Source organism: Grampus griseus (genome assembly GCF_964374135.1).
Source record: "Grampus griseus genome assembly, chromosome: 4".
Lineage (NCBI taxonomy): Eukaryota > Metazoa > Chordata > Mammalia > Artiodactyla > Delphinidae > Grampus > Grampus griseus.
The window spans coordinates 97049099-97076145 of NC_138997.1; the positions used below are offsets into that span (position 1 = coordinate 97049099).

The 27047-nt window shown below is 34.7% G+C and overlaps 1 protein-coding gene across 1 annotated transcript in view; it reads right to left on the reverse strand.

Moving 5' to 3' along the window:
• Positions 1 to 27047, reverse strand: part of SLIT2 (slit guidance ligand 2) — a 390009-nt gene that overhangs the window by 84929 nt on the left and 278033 nt on the right. Inside the window, exons 9-15 of the mRNA XM_082653966.1 lie at positions 18402 to 18473; positions 17831 to 17902; positions 9971 to 10042; positions 6034 to 6177; positions 5758 to 5921; positions 4767 to 4790; positions 1096 to 1246 (exon numbers count right to left, since the gene is read on the reverse strand). Of these exons, the coding sequence (XP_082510092.1) occupies positions 1096 to 1246; positions 4767 to 4790; positions 5758 to 5921; positions 6034 to 6177; positions 9971 to 10042; positions 17831 to 17902; positions 18402 to 18473 (699 nt within the window). The remainder of the gene's footprint in view (positions 1 to 1095; positions 1247 to 4766; positions 4791 to 5757; positions 5922 to 6033; positions 6178 to 9970; positions 10043 to 17830; positions 17903 to 18401; positions 18474 to 27047) is intronic.

The following is a 27047-nucleotide window of genomic DNA, read 5'->3' on the forward strand; positions in this document are numbered from 1 at the left end:
GAGAGTTCATGGCTTTTACTGCATGGTCTCCATGCATTTCTAAAGTCCTGGACCTATGAAATAGCTTCATGAACTAACAGAAATTTTAAAAAGCATCATTAAAACCACTAGGTAGTGAGTTTCTGCCATCTTTTTGAAAGCATTATATTATTTTTAATTATTCAAATTGCTTAAAATTCATTAAGTAACAGGCATGAGTATAGGCACTGTGGGAGATAAACTATAAAACACAATCTCTGTCATCAAGGGGCTATAATATAGTTGAAGACAAGAGAATTATACATGCACAAAAAGACAACCAACTTTGCAAAGCAGTTAATGAAAAATACCAGATGGTGCTAGACATAAACATTGCTAAGATGTTCTAAAAATGATGAGGTTTCACTAGGTTTTTCTTGGATTTTTAGAAACACTAACATTAAATGTCATACTTTTATAAATAAAGTCAGTGAAGGCCAACATACATGGGCACAGAATCTATAAATGATTCAAACATATTTTAGACCCTCGTATGTGTTAGGCCCTATGTTAGTGTTATAAATATAGATCTGATTACACTCTGTCTTTTTAGCTTTTCCTGTTATGATATCCATTGTTCAGAAAAAAACCATCCTTTGTGCTTCATACTTGGTAAACATTGAATCCTTCCACTTGTGAGTCAGTGAAGTAGCACAGCTGATAAAAAAATGACTCTGATTGAATTCATAATTAACACAGATTCAAAATGGTGACTCCAAACTATTTTATTTGGTTGCTGAAAAGACTACATTAAAAATCTATTAAGTGCTTAGAAATGGGTTTGGACATAAGTAATATCCAAGAAATAAATATTAAATGAATGTATTATTATTAGCACTACTAAGTGCTAACTGAATTTTTGAGAGGTGAGTTAACTTCTGTAGTTGTATCTTGGGCCAGAAAGATGAAGTAAGAAAACCTCTAATACATATACTTGTACAAAGAAGAGTTATGCCAATGTGTGTCAAATAAAATTAATGTAATTATTGAGAATGAAAGGGCAAGACAAAAATCCCAATGCTTTGATGCTTTCATTCCTGCCCTCCCAAATAGGATTTTGTTGGGAGATGAACTTACAGCTCTGCAGTGTACTGGGGAATGTGGTCTGGGATTTTGGCAAGTTTTTGATTGGAGCAATCTACTGTGGTCCCTTCACAGCGGCACTTTTCAGGGCAAGCCAGATCGGCAAAGCAGTCCCCACTTAATTTTGATCGATAATCTTCTGTACCTAGTGAGGATTCAAGCCAGAAAAGAAGATACTGAGTCTGAAGGTTAGAATATTTGTTTATTTGTAGGAAGAAAAAAGTAAGATAACTATAGATTATGCAGCAGGGAGACAACTTGGGGAATTTTGGTCAATGGATGTCAGGAGAGGGTTAAAACAAGGGCTTGGAATTTGCTGGAAAAAAGAGTAACCAGATTCACAGGACAGGAAAACATTAACAGAGTTGAGCTTTTCACAGCTGTACTTTCTGCTGATCCAGTTATGAGCCATTCTAGACTATTTGACAGCTAATCACACAATGGCTACTAGTCGTGAAAAAGTTTATTTTTTCTCTGAGTCAAGAATTTAAAATGTATCCAGTAATAAACATATGCCTAGATATCATTTTCAATTAGGGCTTTCAAGGCAAATAGATGGACTCAGGTTTTTAAATTTTCTATGGTCTTTTATTATTCTCTCCCTCTCACATAATCTTCAGAAATGCTTAAAAAGCCCTCTTTTGTTCATTTTGATTTTATAAAAAGAAACAAGTAAATCCTGATTTAAGCCTCAGCAGCTTGTCATGCTGTAGAAAGCTGCGTGACGTTCCATGGTGCTTGACGGAACCATGTTTTACTCATACCTGGCAACCACATGGTTAGATCAAGCACAACAGAAAATCTCGCTACATAACCACTACACCATCCACTAGGCCAAAGGTAAGACCAAGAGGAAAGATGAAGGGAAGCAGGAGAAAAGCTACAGACGTTCTGGAAACGTAATACTGTTTACATGACATGCATTCTCCCCGCAGAATGTTTATGACCATAGTAAGAGTATTACTACCGAAGATTCCCTGGAAACACAAAGAAGGGGCTATACTGAAAGGTGCCTCCAACGTTCCTCAGAACTGCAGAATGGAAACAACAGCTTTCGGGAAAAAACATCCAGGAAGAAGTTGAAGGTGCGCTACAAGGACAACAGAGAGGCTCAAAAGATCTGTGGTTTCTTCTTGGAAAAAAAAAAAAGGGTGCAAAAGAGTGAGACTAAAAGAAGATACATCAGGATTGAAAAGGGAGGATATCATGTTTCAGATCAGACACTTTTACTTACAGCCAAAATGGTGAATTCCTGCAAAAGTAAAGATCACCGAGAAGGAAAGAAAGACAGTAAACCCAGTTAAGATTAACATACACGTATATAAAACTCACTCAGGTCTCTTCCTTCCTCCCTTACTGTGGCAATTATCGGGGAATGGCCTGGTGTGACAAGAATCGTCATGCTTTGTAAACTTTCATAATCATTTTTTGAAGCACAGCAGTACAGGAAAAGCAATGGCATACAAGATGCACCGCACAAAGTAAGTTCTTGTCAATTCCTCTAAAAAAATGAAGTCTCCACAAGATAAATTTTCTTTGAGTGCTCACTGTAATCTCTAGATGCTATCCAGAATGGTGGTCGGCAAGTAGACATGTAAAATGAAGTGAAAAACTAATCGTGAGATCTTCAAGGACTATCACCGGAACACTTGGATTAAACCTTAGGTTGTGGCTTACATGCTTCATAATGATCTTTCCAACTTATAAATAATGTCACTTAATTGAAATGGAATCAGGATCTCGGAAGAAGTTTGCAAAGCTGAATATAACAGTTTCATTACATTTGCCAATTAATGTTGTGGCATTTATTGAGGATCTGTTGTATTGTAGTTTAAGCTTTCATTTAAAAAGTGAAATAAGGAAATACAGGGAACAAAGTCTAAGTGACAGATACACGAGGTATTTTACATTGAAAATAATCTGCATTCAATGCAATGGTAATGCTTATTTTATGGTTGCTCTTTAGGCAAGCTCATATTTTAATTAAAATCTGGAAAAAAAAAGGGAGGAGAGGCCCAAAGAATTCTTCTGAGTCCTGACTTCTATAATTATTTGTTTAAATCATGTAAATTGAATGACCAGAAATTGACGATTAAGCCATGATATCTGACATAAAAGTTTGGGTTTTTTTTTTTTTCCCCAAACCTATTTTGGCTGCTGTTAGTAAGAGGACAAAACTGTATCAGAATTTATGAAAACAACCTGACTTTTGTTCCTTATTTGGTGAGTTTGTAATATTAATTTCTAAATTATTGATAAAGCATATTTAAATGTGAAAGATTGAATAATTTGATAATTATATTCACTTCTCTAATTTGGGGATTTAAGTAATATTGATGTTTTATCCTATAGGGGTTCTGTTTTTCAAAATGGCTTTTTCTGGGTAATAGCTATCAGATGACTTTCTACTTAATAATTGGGTAAAAACACTGAATTTTAAAGCTTGCCAATGAAGGCCAATCAACTGTTCTTTTCAACATGTTACTTCTTATGCAGCCAGTGTAATATATATATTACTGATCATTCAAGTCAAAATGTGTAATGAAACAAAATCTGTTAAATGCATACAATTATTCATATTATAATTCAACAATGGCAAGCAACGCATATCTCCTTAAAATAGAGACCAAACCCAGAGTTCTTCTTAAGAAAATAAGTACGTTTTTTCATACTAACACCTTATAAATATTTTTTTAATTTATAACTATTAAGATATATTATAGTCTAGAATATAGCCAGGATATTGTGAATGTAGCCAATGAACTACTAACATGTATTTTTATATAATGGTTTAAAACAAACAAGTCAAGAGGCATTTTACACAATTGGCAGGCAAGGAAAAAATAAGTAAAGAAACATATTTCAAAGAGCTAGTTCTAGAATCATCAGCCTTGATAGTGTTAAGACTGCAGTGGTAAAACATTTCAATTATTTTTCTAAGAAACTTTCCATTCATCTGCCCAAGTTATCCAAGGCACTTGGTGCCCATGAACTTCTGATGCTTTCAGGATGGATGTCAATATTGTTTTCGTGGAGTTATACTGTGACTCCAGAGATGTAAGAATTTTAAATCACAAGCAAAGTCCAACTGCACATAAATCAGCAGGAAGTTGCTGCTTTGGTATAAAAAGTGAAGCAACAGCAAGCAAAGTAAAGCAAAAAGTAAGGGATACTTTTTTAGTATAAAAAATCTCTATAAAAAAGTAAATCTCATGATGGAAAACACAGTTCTGTGTGTTTGAGACTGATTTCATGTAGAACTAGTTCTTTGACAACAGAAAGGTCTCTGTCTTTAAAACCAGCTTAAGATGCTATATTTTAAAAACAGGTTGAAAGGGCAGATATACAACATAAGGAGAGAAAATTATTTAAGTAGAAAGCCATAGATTGAAACATTTTAGCTACTGTGAGAAATTTCAGATAATGTGCCAAAGTGAGAGAGAGAGAAAAAGGTGGGAGTTTAATAGTAATATGTTTAACATCAGAAGCTGCATGCAAAGGTCAGGTTTTCAGGAAACAGCTACAAGTGATCTATGCAGAAGGAAATATAGCTACAGAGTACCCACTGGATTTTCCAAAGCATGCATATCAAAGTTTTAGAAGCTACATTTTATAAGGTGAGGAAAAGGTGTCTGCAGTTAGTCCTACTACCGAGCAAAACCTACCTGGAATGAAATACTGTTCTTTAGCTAAATAAAAAAAGAGAAAAAAAATAGAAGATGCACCTGAATGTCAGCAAGCAGAGATATGAGTTATATTAGATTAAGAATGGACTAAAGTTACTATAGATAATTAAGTGAAAATGTATATTCACAGCAGTGGCTGAAGTATAATCATGTACAGTGAGTAGGAAATGCATCTGGAACCATGGACAATAAAGGGCTTTGTTTTGATATTAGCTTCCTAGTATAAATTAACTGCCGAATGTGAAATAACTCCTGGAATAGTTAGGTAGCATACTACCCAAAACATATAGAATGCACTTTATTATGAGAAAATAGAAAAGATTATACCTAAGCAAACAGTAAATTTCAACAAAGTAAGTTTTCCCTTTAATATTAATAAAATGCATCTATATTTCACTTTTTATAAGTAAATGTAATATTCCCAAAGTGTTAAAAGATGGCCTTTTGGAAAAAGAATGTACCCTCACAGTCCTATTCAAAATGTGAGAATGCAAAACAAGAAAACAGCATTCAGTGTGAGAAGCAAGGAATCCAGAGCTTTTTTTTCCCCCTACTTCTGAGCCTGAGCAAATCAAGTAACCAAATCTCAGTTCACTTTCTTAAAGAAATGGAAACATGATTAATTACTTTACTCTTGCTCAGTGAAAAACAATACAACAAACTTGAGACTTACAGCCTTTTAAAGGCACTGAGTTAGATAAAAGGCCCCTGTTAAATTCAAACCCTGGGATTATAGTATGAAGTATCCAGGCGTCTTTTTTTCTTTATTTCTTCTGCTGGATATTGTGTTAAAAAGGTTACATGTAGGAGTGCTACATGAATTGTGACTACAGTTCTTTTCCTTCATGGGCAGAAGAAAAAGAAATACGATTCTGCAATGTTTGGTAATTCAGTTCAAGGCCAGCTGTCTGTACATCTCACTACTGTTTTGGGTAACGCTGCGGAAATGTTACACAGAGTAAGAACTTACCTGAACAACGGAATTTCTTGCTTTTGATCTGTCCGATTCTTTTATTTGCCAGACGCCGGGGGCTGGTGCAGCGGGCACCACTGGTCTCGATTGGGTTGGTATGAAGATAATCCGCCAGCCACTTGAGATGGCAGTCACAAATAAAGGGGTTCTGGGCCAAATGCCTTTCAGAAACACATACAGAACACTTTTACACATGACTTGCAATGAACTCAACTCTCCAATTCAGAGTGAATACAATGGTCATCACGTTTGATCCAAATCCTATATACATACATGGTTTGAATGGCACGGAGAGGTGAAAAGGTCCCCTTGGCGATGGTCTGAAGCTTGTTGTCATATAAGGAGAGGAGGTTCAGGTTGTGCAGATCCTGAAAAGCATCTACCCGAAGGCAGTTTATCTTGTTGGCATTCAATAATCTGTTTGATTAAATAGTCGTAGGATTAAAGTGTAGTATCTCATTAACCCATCTTCAAGACTCTGTTGTTCTTGAGAAAACCCAATCAAGAAATCCATTTCTTTTACCCTTAACATTAAGTAATCATTGAGGTATCACAGGCTGAAGATTTGGGGTCATGGCAGATAAAGCATGGGTCATGTCTAATGATTGGATTGACTAAATCGAGTGGTACTTATACATTTATTCAACAAAAATTATTAAATATATTCTCTGGAATGTGTAGAAGTACAGCAATAGACAAAGGCGGGTGAGAGCCAGTTTCTCCTGTCAAGGGCACCATAAAGTTCTTATAAAACATTAGTCCCTGGAGCTGCTCTGTGAAAAAGAAGTTCAGTCCATTCTCAAAACGGTAGCCAGGGTGAGACTTCTAAACATAGACCAGAATACATCACTCCTCTCTCAAAACCATGCAACAACTCCCAGTTTGCTCTGAATAAAACCTAAGACTTGACAATAGCCCATAATGCCCAATGGGGTCTTTGGTTCCTTTTTTGAACTTTACAACCTCCAAGTTTTCTATTCCTGGCTGTTTCAGCTCCAACCACACAGGTCTCCTTGCCAGACTCTCTTCTCTTCTTGGAAGGCTCTTCTCCCACATGTCTGCCTGGTTAACTATGTTGCTTCTTCGAGTCAGCTGCAATGTCACCTTTTCCATTCAGCCTCCCCCCGCCACTCCCTCCAATACCATCAGCCTGTCTTTGCCCCTCCCCTATCCTTAGCATCTCAATTCCTTTACTTTAATCTACTTTTTCTATTTTCTTAAATACACATTTCTTTCTGTTACGTGTGATTTGCTTATTTATTATGTTCTTGCTGACTGCCATCTGCATGAACCCTCTCCCAAGGGTATAAGGTCCAGACAACAGGGATATTAGTCTATTTTGTTCTCTGTTGTTTCCCACATGCCTGGCATGTGCTAGGTGCTCAATAAATATTTGTTGTTGAACGACTACTTTATAACCCTCTTGGAGAGTGGCATTATCACACGAAGACCCTCATTCTGCATTATACATATCCATTTCACTTGGTTTAACATAATATCCCACAAACTTGTTTTTTCTCTGCATACCAGTGGTATTCTGCATCAATATTCTGTGGAACTGTGGTTTACAGATCACACTTGGGCAAACATCATTCTTGTAGGTTATATGTCCCTGTGTCTGCCCGACTCTCCACCTGCCTCAACCTTCTGGCCTATCAAGGTCTCACAGAAGGTCCACCTTCTCCAGAACAAGACTTTTCCAGAATACAACTGCCACCCAACTAATGTATTCCTTCCTCTAGGAAGTCAGTCAGTGCTACCTAGTCTTGTCAACTATTTTATAGAGGCCCTCATGTTTGCCCAAAGACAGTTTAGCCCTCCAGGGGCAGAGAATTTTCTTTGATACTTCTTTTTCTCTGTCACCATTCAGTTCAGAGCTTTGATACTTCGGACTTTAACAAAATTTAGTAGCTCAAAAAATATGTGCTATGTGGTTTGGGTATGATGCTTTCTTATCTAACACACTGAAAACTGTTTTCCCATTTGCCCACCAGAATCTCTGTAATTCAGGGTATTCCAGTTTTACTTGCCTTTTTAAGACCTCAATTCCCTGCACATGCAAAGCTAGGACTTTCTAGTGGTGGTTCTCCCTGCTGTACTCTTTTTTTATCTTCCTTCAGAAACTGCAGTTTTGGTTTTCTCTGTGATCTATATAATACTTTCTTAAGAGCTTAGAGGCATGGTTTGAGGTGTGGACTGATTAATCCTATACCTCCCCACTTGGGGCCACAACACACGGCCCACTGGCCATGTTCCCTAACTAGTGAGCTAAGAAAGGAGCTGGAAAGCACAATGCTAAGGACAAGGAAAAGATGCGGAGCCTGGAAGACACAACTAACGAAAGTGCCGTTCTGAGCACTTTGGACTTAGTTTACATTCAGGTGGTCCAGAAATTAGGGGGACAGTACTGAACACTACTTTCTTTTGTTCCTTCCATTTACCTACTTCTTCTCCTCAATATCTCATCTGTTCAAGCAGATCTAAGATGTTTAACCTAACCAAATTCTCAACTAACCATAAAGAGTCTATTGTGCCACATTAGCTCTGGCAGGCTTGGTCTAGAGATAGAACTTAGGGCAGAGGGAGAAAGCTGGCTTTTTTAGTAAGGTTTATCTACATACAGATTCCCAGTGTTTATCAACCCACTTGTTACAACAACTACCAATAAGTGTGTGTGGAAAGAAAAAGGTGCCATTTTTAGTGTTGGTACCAGGCAGGACAGTGGTAGCAAGAGAATGTAAGTGAATGGTGAGGAGAATAATGCTAAGAAGATGTGAAAGAATGACACAAAAGTAAATAACAAATAGGCAACACTTGGCTATAGTACCTAGCTATACCTATAATGTGTATAGAGTCATCCTATTCAAGATCAGAAACAATATTTGCTAACTTCACTGCAAATGAAGGGTTAAAAAATAATTTGATGCCCAAATAAAGTCACTAGGTGACAAAGGTCAGTATTTATCATGACGGATTGGTCTGTTGTAAAATCAATTTATTGAGTTATGTAGCATTAAAAAGAGAGAGAGAACGGAACAGAATTGACAGTACTATACATAGTGAGGTTAAACAGTTTTGTTAATGATTTGCTTCATTTGTGTGTCTGTATGAACAGACACATGTGTGTATATGTGTACACATGTATATGTGTACATATGTGTATATGTATATGACACACATATGTGTGTATGTATGAACTGTGTTGTGATATAAAATATGTTTCTGCATAATAATGAAAGGTTTAAAGTGTGGATAATAGGATGTAATTATAAACATACATTTATCAAGTAAGGAAAAAAATCAACCTTTGGGCTGTTTGTGAGACCAGGAATAAATTTTTACCAAGTAAGTGGTTCAAACCCCAACTCCAACAAATACACACATCCAAAAGAGAAAATAGCATTCTAAACTTAAGAATTTTAAAGTAGACTGACTGTGGGCTAGTTGAGAGAAAAAATTATATCATACTCATCTTTCTATCCACAGTAGCTAGGTCAGTGTGTACCCCAAATGAGATACCCTATAAGTGTTTGGTGATTTGAATAGACTTTGATGGTCCAAAACTAACAATCTTAGTATTATCGTATTTTTTCAATCTCATTTTCATATGAGCATTAATTAAGACACCTGGGGTCAAGTCTTATTCTTATAAATATGTATCATAAATACTTCTTTCGAGACAAATAAGTTGTAGCTATTCTCTAAGCAGAGTGGTCTTTAAAGACAAAATCCAGGAAATTGACAGATAATTCTCTCACTAAAGATTAGTTTGAGTGTTACCACTCTGTCCTAGGCTACTAAACACCATCTTTGTGTTGGGGGATGTTATTCTAGTATTGTCACTGTTGCAGATTCTTTGGACAAAGGTGGATAAACATATTACCAGGTTTTTCTCCTTTCCAATTATTGGTAAATCAAACCAGAGAAATTTCATAAAGGGCAAGGATTCCACAAACTATAAATGACAGAACAGCCAGGATGCCCACATTTATGACAATGTGGAAAGAAAGGTTTGGGAACAATTTCAAAGTGTTGTGCCTTCAAATAAATAACCATCATCAATGTTAGCTCCACTAGACTAATCTTTTCCATTTCATTAAGCTATGTCATTTTGGGTCAAATTTTTCTGAAGCCTCCATGAAATATGAGATGGTACACTGGCTAAAATATATATTTGGGTTCAACAGATCAGAAACAATCAAATACTTACAGTAGCTGTAAGGAAAACAGTCCTTCAAATAAACTTTTTGGGAGTTCTGTGATTTTATTTCCATAGAGGACACTGGAAAAACATGATTTGAACAAACAAAAAAATTAGACATCAACCAGCAAAACAAATTCAGCCAAACATATGTATTCAGGCATATAGGAGGTTAGTAAGCTCCATACGTCATAAAAGCCATAGTTGAGTAAACAAACTTCAATTTGCCAATGTTTTTTCCCTGATTATAGATTAGACGTAGCTTATGGTAGAAAGTTTGGAAAACATAGAAAAACAAAAAAATTAACATAATTTATAATTTTATTCCCCTTTCATAGAAATATCCACTGTTAAATTGTCATGTGTTTCTACACACACACACACACACACACACACACACACACACACATGCACACACACACAGTTCAAATGTAATGAGAGCACACAGTATATAACAAAGGAGAATAGCAAATGTGGAACCTACTGTTCTTTAAAGGGATGAGGTTTAGGATTATCATAATAGAAAACAGTGAAAGGAATCCACATAAGTGTAAAATTTTCGTTTTAAACATATAATGTATATGCATAAGAAATGTAAGATTTGTGAAGACAGTGATCATTAATATTGATACAGGAGAATTTTTAAAATGTATGTTCCCCAAAGAAATATGAATAGGAATGTATTGTCATGTCCCTACCTCTGATTAGCCACTAAGTGTAGCCACAAAGTGCAGGGACCATGACTTAATTACTTCAGCATACCTGGTGCCTAGGTTTTGACACACAGTGATGTTCTAACATTGGATTGATGAGTGAATATTGTTTGAAGAGTAAAATGAGTAATAAATTAGCACAGGAACAAATTAAGGAATAAATTAATGTATTCACAGAAAGGGTGAAATGAGGGGATTTCAACAGCAAATAAATGAAAATGATTGACTCATCATGCTGGCTATTGACCACAGATCTGCAATGATGCCCCTCTATTCTCAGGCCTCAAAAGCGGAGGACCACAATTATGTGTAGGAAAAGACGAAAATTATATTTTTAGAGGAAAAATTTGACAACATGTATCAAGAGTCATAAAGATGTTTATATAAATTTTAACTTAGTTTCTCTCAAGAGTTTAAGAAAAAAATCGGAGATAAACACAATATTTTATCTGTCAAATGTTGTTCATGGAATAATTTATAACAGTGAAAAATTAAATACAAATAAAGTGTATCCAAGTTCCAAAGAAGGGGATTGGCTAAATATATATTTCACATTGATAAAATTCATGTTCTGAAGAATATTTAGTGAAATGAAAGTATTCATGATACAACACTAAGTTTAAAAGAGCATAATACAAAAGAATATATTATAGTATAATTTTAACTTTGTTTAGAAGAATATATACATATATACATAGAAAAAAAAGTGCAAAATCTCTAGATGGTAAGTGACTTACTGTCCAGAGGTCATTTGAATTTGAATCTATATATACTGTCTTTATTTTTAAAATATTCTCTAGGATGGGCATAAATTACTTTAAAAAGTCAGAAGTATTCTTTTGGAAGAGAAATAAATGATGTCATAAAATGTGGAGGAGGGTGGGAGGGAGGGAGACGCAAGAGGGAAGAGATATGGGAACATATGTATATGTATAACTGATTCACTTTGTTATAAAGCAGAAACTAACACACCATTGTAAAGCAATTATACTCCAATAAAGATGTAAAACAAAAATGTGGAGGAAAAAGCCAAAATGAGAATCAAAATAATTAATATGTTTGGCAGCTGTACATGATTTCTGTTTGGAAAGGAGGAAAATAATGCAAGAGAGATGAATCAGAGTGAGGAAAAAGCTGTTGCCTTTTAAGATGTCAGTGAGAGGTGGGATATATTACAAAATATGAAGAAAATTCTTAAGGGAACAAATAAAGCTGGGTGCTATGCTGTACAATGTGACATTTCATTTGTATAGATTCCAGTGGTATAGTTATACAGTATAACATAAAAATTCATTTGTGTAGAATATAGATTTTTTTTAAAAACTTAACACAATTAGAGAAGAAACGATTTTAAAAATACAAGAACAAAAGAGAGAATTCTACATTGTCGGGCTCAAGGAGGTAAGGGTGTTAAGAAAGGGTAGAGCAATAATAATATATATCTTAAGGTCAAGAATAAGAGAACAGAGGGCTTTAGGGAACAAATGATCAGATCAAGGTGGCACCAATTCGGGATATTCAACGGAATATCATTCAAGTAATGCACTCAGCAATAGGTATCGTACACTCATTATGTGCCAGGAACTTTGCCAGGTTCTAGGCTTCGTGCCCAATTAAACTGAATCCAGCTGTTACTTGTTCAATGTTCACCATTGGCCCGTGTGCCAGCCGCTGATACAACTGAGATGAATAAAAGGTATGGCTTCGAAGAGACACCCAAAAGGGCTATTTTGAATATTGAAGGAGTTTCACATTTTGAACCCATCGAGATCTAAAAAGGAAACAGGATGTGTAAGAACTGTGGGGAACCCACATTAGAATCAAAGGGTGAGTAATTTAGTAGGTTGTTCACTTGGGTCTTTTGTTTCAAAGGTTGGTTCAAATAGCACAAAAGGAGGACTAGCTAGACAGTGTGACATACTTACACTGTGAACATTTTCTTTTCCAACAAATCATTCTGTTTTCTTTAAGATCATGATAAGAAAATAGATGTTTACTATGAATGAGACAATTTGGGTACAGGGGAGAAAAAGACGAAAATCACAAAAGGATGTAGGAAATCTGTAAGTGTAGGTATAACTGGGTATATGGAATATCATAAAAATATTATAATAAATACTTGATATGATGGGGATGAGATTTCTCTACAAAACGGTATAGCAATACTAGGGCTGAATAGTTTTTTTACACACAGTGAGATCGAAATGGTAGGAAGGAAAAAGGGATTTAAAAATATCAAAAGTCCAAAGACCAGGACAGAACAATTGGATGGCAGCCAAGAAAATAGGGCCAAAGTCTATAAAAATGAGGGAAAGGAGTATCATCACATAAAGATACAAACTGCAAGAGGGCCAGTGAGAATCTTGCTACACTCATAAGAGGGAAGGAAAATTTTTAAAAATCAAGATAAAAATAATTCAGGTGAAAAGAAGATAAATACATGAGTAATACGCACAATTTCCAAATACCAAGAATGACAAATTGGGTAGCTTTTCTACAGTTTTCTTATACATGGCTTATATTTGCCATTCTATATACAGTACAGTTATGCTGATAGAGAATTTTTTATAGTCGTTTGAAACAACAGGGAAATCTTATGGCAGCTTTTGTACCTGCTACAAGAAGGAAGGCTAAGAATACTAAACTGAGTTTCACTCTGGTGTTTCAATACTGGGACAGTAAGACACAGCAACCACTGCTGGCCAGTCTTTGACTTCTCCTGCCCTTGTTGAAAGCAGAAGACAGAACTCCTACTAAAGCGAAAAAATGTCCAAAATAGAAACCTACATGATGGCTATCATGAAAAAGGTGCAATGAGCAGACTTACTATCCAAATAAATGTTAAAGAGCTATACTTACTTATAAATGAAAAACCACGTGTACTTGAGAATTAAAACACTAAGCAAATTTAAAGAGAGTACAGTAAAGAGAAAGCAGAGGTCGCTACATTTTCAATGAAAACCAGTGGTAAATGCAAGGTACTGTGCTGGACAGTTAACATCAGTCCAAGAAAAGCCTGTAGGAAATGCAAATACAGCAATCAAGCCTTAGACTATAGACCACTGTGGAATTTGTGAGCTGGTTAGTGAAGAGAGGAAATAAGAATTAGTGAACTACAATAGTTTGTAAAAGGTTAGTGAAAAAGTAAGAAGAGGGGAAAATCATATTCTGAGGATCTTGGGCATAAAAATTCCCTGGGATAATTAAAATCCAAAATCATACACATTGATAAGAATCAGGAGAAGAATTTGCCATGGTCTTATTGTAATATCTCTTGAAAGTTTACTCTGTGTTTTTAACAAAGCCAGGAGAGGAATAATCTCATCCCCATCTTAGAGATGAGATAACTGAAGAACAGCGAAATTAGTAACTAGCTCTGTGTACCAGTGAGTTAGAGCCAGTATTCGAATACAAGCCATCCAGCATTCTAAAGGAGATATGCTTAGCCACTATGCTGCACTGCTATAACACTTAATATAAAGTTATTTTGTTAATATAAATATATATAATTATAATATAATATAAATCCAACCAGTAAATGAAAAATAAAAAATGTTTAGAGGCAATGCTAAATGTACTTGTATGCCAAGTTCTTAAGAAATGATTATTAAATATTATAGAAATTTTGTTGATGTCACAGTGAAAGTAATAAAAAGCCCTGAGGATAAAATGATTTCATAGATGCATGTATTTTGAATGATATTTTGTTAATAATACGTAATACACTGTTATATAATAAAATATGTTAATATATAATAGTAGTATATAATATATATAATAGTGATATATAATAATATGTAACAAAATAAATGTTAATAAAAATAAATAAATGTTAATGAATTTAATAGGAGGGACCTTAAAAAACACTCAATAGATGAAATCCAGTTTTCTCTAACATATACTATTTTGGTAATTGAATAAAATATCAATTTATTAAATAAAATGCATTAGAGGTATTTGGCAACATACCACCTTTAAATATTTCGCTTCTTTAGCAAATGTAGTGATTAAATTAAGCTGGCTATATAATTGAGTACAGCTGCAGTAAGACATATAAAAGCAACTTGTACAAGTAAACACCTCATTTAAAGAAAGAAATGTGGCCTATTTGCATCCCTCTTGCAGTTAATCTACATACACCTAAGTCACTTCACCCCTTTCTGGAAGACTTAAACTCCTGGCTCACTATTTCAGTCTCCAACATGACTCTTTTCCAGCAACCTGTCTTTCACCATATTTATCCCTCTATCCTCGTGGCTGTACCCGAGACCTTGCCATTACCAACAACTGCAACCTTTTCATTATTTTAATTTCAAGCATCTGCTCCCCTCAAGTCATACTGACTTTTTCTTGCTCTGTCTTGAAACACTCCGCACACTCCTACCTCAGAGCCTCAGTATTTAGCTGTTCCCTCTGTTTTTTAAATTATTTTATTTTATTTTATTTATTTATTTATTTATGGCTGCGTTGGGTCTTCGTTGCTGCATGAGGGGCTTTCTCTAGCTGCGGCGAGCTGGGGCTACTCTTCGTCGCGGTGCACGGGCTTCTCATTGCAGTGGCTTCTCTTGTTGCAGAGCACAGGCTCTAGGTGCACGGGCTTCAGTAGTTGTGGCATGTGGGCTCAGCAGTTGTGGCTCGCGGGCTCTAGAGCACAGGCTCAGCAGTTGTGGTGCACAGGCTTAGTTGCTCCACGGCATGTGGGATCTTCCCGTACCAGGGCTCGAACCCGGGTCCCCTGCATTGGCAGGCGGATTCTCAACCACTGCTTCACCAGGGAAGCCCTGTTCCCTCTGTCTTGAATGCTCTTTCTCCATATCTCTGCAGAGCTCACTCCTACAATCCCAATCTTCAGATCTTTGCCCAATATCACTTTACTGGGGGGCCTTTGTTAATTGTTCTATTTAAAATTTTAGCTCTCCCCTCTTCTAGCATTCCTTATCCCCTTTCCTTTCTTAGTTTTCCTTCATAGCACCTGTATCATCAGATATACTATATTTTCTGTCCATAGTTTACTTTATCATTGGTCACCTCCATGAGGGAGGGATTTTGGTGTTTCGTTCACTCACGTGGGGACTAGTACACAAGAGGGGCCCAAATACATTTCTGTTGAATTTATGATTGTGTTTAAATGAAGAAAAGGGTGATTGCAAATCCGGGTAGTTATATATTTTATGGAGGGGGTAAATAATTTAATCTTTGGAAGGCCAATTCAGAACATGAACACAAAGAGGAAAATGATATTAGTTATAATATATGGACTTTCTCTGTGATATCACAGCTATTTGATTTTCTCCTAGCTTTTCTGTTTTATAATATTATAAGGCATTATGTGGGTATTCCACTTCTGGAAAAAGGTTCCTACTTTTCCATGTACTGCTATGATTTGAACTAGAAATTCCTCAGTGACTTAGCGTCCTGACTGAAATGCAGTTCTAAAAGGAAAGATAATGCTTTTCTATAGCTTTCCAAAAGAACTATGTACATGAGAGCTATGATCTTGAAGACTAAGATCCCAATTCAGCAAACAAGTTCTTTTACATGTGTTGTCATTTCTTTTCCAATTTGCCGTTAGTTTATTATATATGTAGATTAGTACATAAGTTATAATCATTAATTATAATAAATATATATTTAATAAATATAATGTAATTTACTGTGATGAATGATTAACAAAATTAAAATGATTACTCTTTTATTTAACTTATTATTTCTTTTTACCATTTAATTCTCACAACCACAAGTGTCAACATCATTAAGGCAGTAGAACTTAACAGTAAACTCTGCAAGCAAGCAGATATAAATCAGAATTCTCCATCCATTTCTCTCTTTTTTTGACATTTAATGGTTATCTTTGAGGCACAGATACTTGAAGGACCAAGACTTTGTACACTGACTTGACTTTTGTTCTGTCCTTTTGTATGGCTGGGAGGTTGGCTCTGTTTACTTTGGATAGTATTACTGTCCAGGATGGTATGTACTTTACGGACAATTTGGGTGATGTAATAGAGTTTTGCATTGCGCTTTGTGATTTTAGAATCTGACAGCCCACCCTGAGAACAGTGCATGACTGTACTTTACACTTTCTGCCAATAGTTGTTTCCCTGGTCTTGGACTTCATCTATTAAAATAAAAATCCAAAACAAAAACCAAACAGAAATGAACCTAGGCAGACACTGCAGGTGAAGTGATAGTTTTCCATTTTTTTCTTCAAAGAAAACTGCAGTTTTCTGCGCAGACCAGCATAGCAACTTGAACATCCATGTGCCCAAAAGAGCTGGTCCATCTCCTCCCCTTGGTATGACTGTAAACTGTTATATAAACCAAAGGTGTTTATCTGAGTATCACACATGTGTATCCTGAAATTCTCACTGGCTACCATTGACTTCTGAAGTTTCTAAGTGCCCTGCAGTAATTTACAACAATAAGAACCCTTCTCTAAGCATCACCCCTTAAAAAAATACCAGATTTCATTTCCAAACTTTAAAATTAAAATTTGAAATAAAAGCTAACTCTACTCGGTGGACTTCTGAAGATTTTGTACAAGTTTGAAGGAATAATGGCCTTTATAAATTCACTTCAGAACCACTTTAATTTACATAGCTATCTCCCTGGAAGTCCTTTTGACATTAAAAAGCTCTCATACCTTCTTATCTTTGCTCTTTGAGAGATTAAAGCTGGTCTGTCAGGGAAGTCTTTAGGTGATGAAGCAGGGGTTGGGGGCCCTCTCAATGGTCGTCTTCCACTGTTCTCTGCAAGACTTCGCCCAACATCATTCTAAAGGGGACTGTAATTGTCCCCAGAGACAGTGGCTATGGGCTTAAGGATTATCAACACAACACTGACCAGAGCACTCCAAAATAAACATTTTCCCTTTACTTCAGAAAGAAAACATTGTCAAGAAAGGGGCTCATACTCTTGCTCTCTAAACAGCAGAACTGTCAAACCTTAAAATATATACCCCTAAAAATTGGCTAATTTTAGTGGCAGGTAGCAGTTCTCCATAAAAATGATGAAATTCACTAAAGATTCATACTAATTATTATTAATAATTCATAATAAAAAACTGAAAGAGTATATCCCTTAAATCCAAATTTAAAACTAGAGCCACTATTCCTTGTGCATGCTGCTTTCCTTCAGTGATGTGGTCAATACTTACAGTGAATTCAGAGAGCGTAGTCCTTGGAAAGCATCTGGTGCTAGCTCAGAGATCTGATTATTGCTCAGGTCGCTAAGATTAAAAATAGGTTAGGTTAAACTAAATAGAATATCAGTGAGATTTACTGCAGGAGAAAGCTATTTATTGCCTTTGCATGTCAGTTTTGCACCTATCAATACATATATAAAATTTGCAACATGAAACATCTGAAGCATCCTACATTTAAAAAAAAAAATCACACTTTTAAATCAATTATTGGCTATTTTCCTAAATTATTATTAAAGATGGCATGTGTTATTTTTGAAAATAGAATATTTAAGAATTTGATTGCATAATATATTGACCACGTACATTCACACTAGTGTGAATTAATATGCTAAATTACAGAGAACTTTAAAAATTAATAGTTTAGCTTTTAACTTTACAATATTATAGAACTAGCAACAGATAGTCACATCATTTAATATTTAATCTGTCGAGTACTTATTCATACTTAAATGGATGTCTTCGCATGGTCATGACTTGTATAATTTTTAAAAATTACACTGATTTCAGAATATTATTCACTCACATTCTTCTAAGCTTTTTATATGGTGAGAAAGCTCCAGGAGGAATGACCTTGATTGAGTTCTGTTCCAAACGTCTGCAATGAAAAAAAAATTAAGTTTTAAATAGAAATGTGAGCTCCCAGATGTGTTTAATTCAAGCCATGTCAAGAAGCAAAGGTGATATGCTTTATAAGTGATATTTTCTTTTTTTTCTCCAAAAAGACTACTAAAATTAATTGTGCTCTGCCCTAAATGTGGTACAAGATTGGGAATAAAAACAAAGCAACTCTAAAAACAATAAAAATATTCTGATTTTTTAAGCATTACAAGTTCATTAATATTTAAGTCTGGAGTTTGTATAAAAGAAAGAACACCTGTAAGAAGCTAAGTTGGGAATACGTTTTGCTAACTTCAATATCAGGAAGAAATACGTTGTAACATTGAAAAGATGTAGAACATGTTTTACAGATAACTATAACTCTTCCACAAAAGACATTATGGTTGAATACTAAATTTTATAAACCATTTCCTCTACAGAAAGCATATTATAGCTTGAAAGAATTGTTATATGCAGAAAATTAATTTTGAAGCTTCTTCTGAGGCAAAAATCCTATATTCTAAATTTATAAGTGCTACAGATATTTTCAGTAAAACTGTCTGGACTCTGTCAATCCATTATGTGAATATTTCATGTGAAAACCACTGCAGCAAAGTGCATTTAAACACAACTGCCGTGTTTTTATGATGCACTAAAATCTGAGAGGTGAAAATAACCCTCTAACATTATCTATTCCATGGTTCTGCTATCAAAGGAAGACAAGATTTTACCCATCTAGTTATGAAAGACACAAAACAGTATATTTCACAGGGTGTTTTGGTAAATATTTTAGTCCATCAAAAAATGTTGTCTCTCAGCCTCATTTCTATCCATATAAATATGCTAATACACATTTCCCATCCCTTCTCCTCGCTTCTGCTCTGTATCCCAGAGAGCTGACTCCTGTGAACCATTTAGTCCAGGCTCAGTTGCTAACTGGCTTTTGTGAGACTTCATCAGTGAGAGGCACTGGTGGGAGACTCAAGGTGGGACGAAGGGAGAAGCCAGGGTATTCTCCCCTTTTCTGCCTCAGGATATGTCCTCAGCAGTGGTCTCATCTCTTCCTTAATTTTAGCTCCTGCTAAGGGCCAGATCCTAACTTTGTATATCATCAACTTCTTAGTTCTCTGTAGCCCTGGGGGTGGAAGCAGCTTTCTAATCTGTGTCACTTTCTAGAGCTGTTTAACTCATTTGTCATATTAAATCCCTCTGTTGAAATACCTGGCATGAGCTCCATTTTCTTGCCCAAATTAAAAAAAAATATATAAAAAATACACATATATGTATATACATTTATATTGGTATATTTATGTATAAATATTATATACAGAGAGAGGCCATATATAGGCTATATATGTGTCATATACAGTGATTCATTTTTATTGAATGTTGGTAATACTTTGACATTATATGTATTACAAGCATTTAATGGACATCAGATCAACATAAATAAAATATCACTAGGAGGTAAAGTCAAATTGCTTAAATTACGGTCTTTTCTGATTCAAAGGCCTTATATTACAATATCATGTTTTCTTCAACAGTCTCAGTGTTCATCCTCTGACCTCCTTGTCTCTAAAGGTAATGGGTTTCCCCAGTCTTCACTGCTCTTGAACTCACTGTAGCATATGATATTGTGAACAATCCTTCCTCCCTTGGATGTGACTCTATATGTTCCTGATTCTCGCTCTGCTTTTCTCTTTCTATTTATGGCTTCATTTTCTAGTCCTCCAAATTGAGTTATTCCCCAAGTTTCTGTACCTTGCTCTCTCACAAAAAGGTAAAATCTTTTCTGTAACTTGCAAAATTAGTCCAGAAAGCGGAAGTTATTTTGTTCACATTAAAGAAAAACTTAAACTTAAGCTATTTACGAAATATGTTAAGGAAGCAAATTAAAATCACTCATATTACAGTACTCAGATCCGTGAATCTTACTTTAGTTTTTCTGCACGCATATTTACTTTATATAATTAAAATCTTACTGTACAGAGAATTTTGACTTGACTCCTTTACACTCAACATCATATCATCCATGTTTTCCTATATCATTAAAATTTTTGGAAGACATTATTTTTAATGTTTTCATGACAATTCAACTGTCAAAATGTGCCATATTTCCTTAATCATTCCTTATTGTTAGCCATTGAAGTTAATAATTTCACATCAATATTAATAATATTGTTTAGTTATTTTAAGATGACTAGAGCACAGCCTCCTTTTGAAGCTTTCCTTTACTTTCTTAGGTATGGTTAATTGTATATTTCTCTGTGCTCAAGGGCATTTTCTTCTAAACTCCTCTGCTCTTATCTGACTTCATTCTATTTATTTTTCACATATCCTTCCTCCACCAGATTGTTGGCCCCTAAAGGGCAGATTTACCCTAGAAGACAAGAAATAAATCTCATGAAGCAAATATGAATTTCCTTCATATGGATTATTTATCTAGGTCTTAAGAAAGGGTTACTTTTTTCAAAAGCTCTAAGTATAGCAAAGGTTATTTTAATCATTTCACTGTTACATTATTGATTAGAACATTATGAATTGATGGTTTAGAGACCCACTTTTTTTGCTGTGATCCATTCTTGTAGTTGGATTTTAAGAAGTTTAAAATGTAATCGACGAAAATATAGTAAAAACAAGCTATAGATGGAATACTCTTGATTAAAGGACTTTCTTCAAATCCAGGCCAATGAAACGTCATTTCATTTTGTTAAAGATTTTCTCAAAATAATATAATGCGATATGAGAAAAAATAAAAATTTTTAGTGTCTAGCAGGTTTCTTTCAACAGTCATGCAAAACTAGATCATACAATTACTTTTCGTAAATATAATTTCAGTTTCTTGAAAATAAGGAATCAGCAATTATTCATTCATTCATTCAATCTGCAAATATTTAATGACGGCCCTGTGCAACATATTGTATTACATAATTGGAATTCAATGGTGATCAAAAGCAGATATGTTTATACACTCATGGACGTTTTATTGATAAAGTGTCCAGTTTTACAGTTATGTTTCCAACTAATTTGTTCAATATAAGTTTTTTTAAAAATGAGATATTCAGTACTGAGACTTCTGAAATGTCAATAACATTAACTTACAAATGTGGTCAAACTAATTCTATCGCTTAATATAATTAAAAAACTTCTTTAGAAATTTTAAAATTCATTTATTATTTTAAAGTCTCAGAACCTAGAATACTTATAATGATCACTAATTGTTCTAATGGCTTTTAAATATATATATATATATATATTTTTATGGTACACGGGCCTCTCACTGTTGTGGCCTCTCCCGTTGCGGAGCACAGGCTCCGGATGCGCAGGCTCAGTGGCCATGGCTCATGGGTCTAGCCGCTCCGTGGCATGTGGGATCTTCCCGGACCGGGGCACGAACCTGTGTCCCCTAGCATTGGCAGGCGGACTCTCAACCACTGCGCCACCAGGGAAGCCCTTAAATATATTTTATTGTAACTTAGTTTGTGTTGAATCTGCAGTTAATTTCATTGATAACTATTCCTGCTAAAGCAAACAAAACAAAAAGATATAAGTGGGCCATCTATTTTTTTAGAAAATGCATGTTCAAAAAGTTACAAAACAAAGAGAATTCATGATGAAAACATATTTAATTTTATATGCAAAAATAACAAACATAATATAGCAATACTGCAGGTATTATTCCTTACTGCAATGTCCCATGACTTAATCTACATATGGCAAACCATATCATTTACAACATATGCAACAGAAAGCTGAACAATGACATGTACAATGGATTTGCTTGCTTTTCTTTATTTATCTGTTTACTTCCAACCTTGTTCCAAAAAAAGAATATTTGAAACGAAGCTTATATGGTTATTTACATTGACTCAGCAGCTAATTGGTTTTTATGGCACTGTCTAGCAGTCCATTAAGGCACAACATAATTGCCTCCTTCATTCAAAGAGACAGATTCTCACGCAGGAAAATATTCTACCACTGATAGATGTCAAACCGTAAGTTTTAAAACGTTTAAAAATGTCCATTTTCTTGTTTTCAGTGGACAAACAATAAACTAATGTGTACTTCCTGTAAACTTCTAGGTCTCTAGGATAAATAATTTCTGTGTTTCATTACAAGAACCTCATAATGTATTTGACAAACTACAAACAACACACATCTCAAATGTTGCCCTTCCTCCTAAAACAAGAGGGGGACTATTAAAACCAGATTATAAAAAATACGGAGGAAAAATATTAGAGTTTTCAGGTAAAGGTTAAAAAAAAAGGAAGGGTAAGCTGGGACAAAGAGAGTGGCATGGACATATATACACTACCAAATGTAAAACAGATAGCAAATGGGAAGCAGCCGCATAGCACAGGGAGATCAGCTCGGTGCTCTGTGACCACCTAGAGGGGTGGGATAGGGAGGGTGGGAGGGAGATGCAAGAGGGAGGGGATATGGGGATATATGTATACGTATAGCTGATTCACTTTGTTATACAGCAGAAACTAACACACCATTGTAAAGCAATTATACTCCAATAAAGATGTTAAAAAATTACATACCTAATAACACAGCTTCAAAATATAAGAAGCAAACATTGGAAAAAAGTATAAGAAACAGACATCCACAATCATAAAAAAAACAAAAACAAACAAACAAAAAATTCCAGGGTTACAAAAAGAGATAGTGTAATGGCTGAGATATATTTGCTTGCTGTAGATAAAATCCACCATAATTAAGAGCCTTCCAAATGCTAGCCCTTCATAAAAAAAATAAAAAATTAATATTTTAAATTTCAAAGTAAAAATAGATTTAGAAAACTGAGTAAGAGAGGGAGAAAATTTTATAAACCCCATATGATAAAGGAAGACTTTTTCATATAAAAGGAGCCAGAACCTTTTTCTCCACAGAATGTATGTGAACAATTCCAAAACATTTCATCGCTGTATGTACGTATATCTCAAAGCAATCTGCTGCTACACTTCATCAAAACAAGAAGGAAATTTTAGTTAGAAGTTCAATTTTAGTTAGAAGACAGTTTTCTAACTGTTCCAATCAAAAAATTCACAAGTATGTTTAACCAATAAAAAGAACTTTTTCCTCCCACTCCCATATATCTCTTTCTCTTGTTCTCTACTGCTTTTTTTTTTTAAAAGAAATATATGTCTTCACACTTTTAGAGTTCCTAAAGAATGAATAGCTACCAATATACGTCACTTTTCTGGTGCCTATTTCAAAGATGGTAGAAAACGGGAAATTATCAGTAAATCTCTCTGCTGTAATACTGTGGACACTTAAACCTGGAAATTATGTGCAGGTATAGCTGGGCTCTGTGGCATATAAATACTTTACCATGGTTATCAATGAGCAGATCTTACATCAGGAAAGTATATAACATACAGTGTAATTGGGTAGTTAAATATTCCAACTAGTTCTGAAGACATTTACACTATATTAAACAACATTGGTTTATTTTAAATGACACTTTCGACTCACTAAGCTTTCAATACTCAGGCATTCGTTTCAATATTTTTCAAATTAAATTATCTTGATAAACTATAAAAAATAACATCCACATGCCAAAGCTGAAATAGCTCTCCCAAGAGGAGAATCACATAATTTATGTTTTGTATATGTATCGACATAAAGATAAAAAGTGGAGTTTAGTGATTAAAAGTATGAGCTTTATACAGACTTGGATTAAATTCAGAATCTGCCACTGATTAGCTCTGTGGATCTTGCAAAAGTTACTGTTTGTTTCTCTGTGTCTCAGTTTCTCTATCTGAAAAATGAGAAAATAAAACCTACTATAAATGTTTTGGTAAAAATTATGAGATGTAAAGAAACATATATGGTACGTTTTTTCCTGCTCAAAAAATAGTGGAAAAAATTAAAATGAGGATATATATGTGTATATATGTAACATATAATATATGGCATTATATAATATAATGTCTATAGCATGTATTAGTCACACATATACACACAGATTATAGAAAGGAATAAATCTGACACATGACTTGATCTCTAATGTGAAATAAACATTTATGGTTCCAAAACACATTTTAAAACAAATTAGCAAAACAGTTTTGCAGATAACTCCCAACTGTCTATTAAACACATACACTCAAGCATCATTCACATACATGGAGGCTGAAAAAAAAATACAAATGGTTGCTATTTCCATGATCAACATGATTAAAATAGAGCCCTTACTCTAATTTGAAAACTGAAAAACTCAAAAAAAGTTTTTACACCACCAGTAAAGTATGAGTTTGGATTGAGTGTTCCTGTAACATACAGCCCAGATGCTGATTATACATGGCAATAAAACTGACAGTTCTTTGCATTTTCCCCATCTGCTTTTAACGTAAATGGCAAAAACAGCTGCCAAAGAACAGAACAGATTTAATGGGGTGAAGGCTGGAGCTGCAGAATGACTTTAGTTTTTGAGTCATGGACTGCTGAGTGTAGCCAAATATTCTCATCATAGGTAACACCAGTCCTGCATTTGTAAAGGAGGAAGCAGCAATATTACTTTGACATCAGGGATCCTCTTGCCTATTACATAATAGTTCTAAAGTAAGTACTTTATATTTTTGGAATATTACTTCTAACTTGAGCAGTAAATGCATGCCATTGAAATCCTTCAGATGTCTCTACATAAAATGACCCAAGATTATCTTAGACTAGAATATTATTGCTGTTATGTAATTGCGATTTCCAGGACTTTTTAAGTTTAACAAATATTTTTAACAGCTGAGTGAATATTGGCCTCTAGAGAGACATACTTTGCATATAGCTAGCATTTTTGCCTTAAGATTCTGTCCATCCTAATTGATTATCAGCGATCCCTATGTTGGGATGACTTGTTCCTGAAAATTGTCCACTTCCTTTATCTTATTTTATTTCTTGTGATGTCATTCTGGGGACATTTCCCTCAGTGCAAATTCAATTGATGTTTTCATAATAAAAATAATTCTTTTTCCATTTGGTCTTTAAGCATTTAAAGCAAAACAAAAATGTGTGTGTGTGAGTTCCTATTGACCTCATATTTCAGGCAATGAACTTCTGAATGAGTGTTAAAATTTTTATGCATATATTTATATGGACACACTCAAATGCAAAAAAAAAGTACATTCAATACACAGAATCACATAATTTCGATTTAGAGGGAAAAATTGGCTAAGACACATGGCTCGCCGATTTCAGGGGCAGAGTACAGATTCATAATGTCAGTAACATTCAGTTTTCATAATTTTTCTTTTGCAATCCAAGAAAGACAAATGCAAGTTTTGCTGCTTTGTTTTTCATTATAACTAAAACCTCTTGGACGCTTAATATGAGTTAGGCACTGAGCTAAGTCCCCCATTTGGTAATAATTTTAGTTTTAAAAACATTATGCAAATTACCTTTATACATCATTTGTTTAACAGTATTACTCAGTGAATAGATAGCAACTAGCCTTCTCCCCGATGCCTGTACTGAGTTATTGTCCAAGTCATCCGTCATTTTCCCCCTAAAGGTCAGATAACACTGTGATCACTAGTAGAATTTGAACCAAACAAATTTTCAACTTACTCTTTCTAGCTGATTTTACAACCATAAATCAATAACTTAATTCTTTAAAAAAGTGACAATTTCATTCACCTGAGAATGAATACTACTTTGTGCCCCAGCTGTTTTCATTTCTATGTTAAAGTCTGCATAGGTCTTATTTACATCTGATGGGTCTCCATTTCTTTCCTGTAGAAGTTTTTAGTGACTCAACCACAACAGCACTTGGGTCATTTCTTGGAATAACTTCTCACTAGTATCTGCTGCTAAGCCTATCGTTATCATGCCTTATGTAACTGTTTGTATCACAAGTGGATTCTCTACTCCATGTTAGAGTGATTTTTCTAACTAACAAATCAAATCATACTACTACACTGCTCAAAATTTCCCCTTGTATCCTGTTAACATCAGGACAGTGATTCGTCGAGATTAGGCTTGTACTTTATGTTCTAACAACTAAAACTGTTTTAATTTCTCAAAGACACATGACTCTTTCACTTTTCTCGGGCTTTGCACATGCTCTTTCCACTGTCTAGAAAGCCCACAATTTCTCTGCCTTCAAAACACATCCTCATACCCCAAGATTCTTTTAGTCTCCCAGGGAAATCAAGATATTCCCTTCTCTGTGCATATGTATTTCTCCATGCATATGTATTTTATTACTTATCATATAGCTTTTAAAATTTCTGTGTGTGTAAAGCTTCAATTCCCTGCATTGTAAACATTTTGAAAGCTGGAACTGTGACCTCTCATCCATAATGCCTGATGCAGAGTAGGCACTCAAAAATATTTGTTGACTATGTAGTACATGAAAAAAATGTTACTTTTCCACATGCCATTGTCTGCTGCAATAATGTTCCTCAGACTCCTTGGGATTTTTAAGAGAAACCAGTTGGAGCATCTGCTTTGCCTTACCACTCTAGTCATTTTAAGATTTCTTTTTCACCAATTTATTTATAATTTTACCATACTTATTTTCACATCTTAACTAATATTACAAAAGTTTGATTCATTCTTCTATACGTTTCTC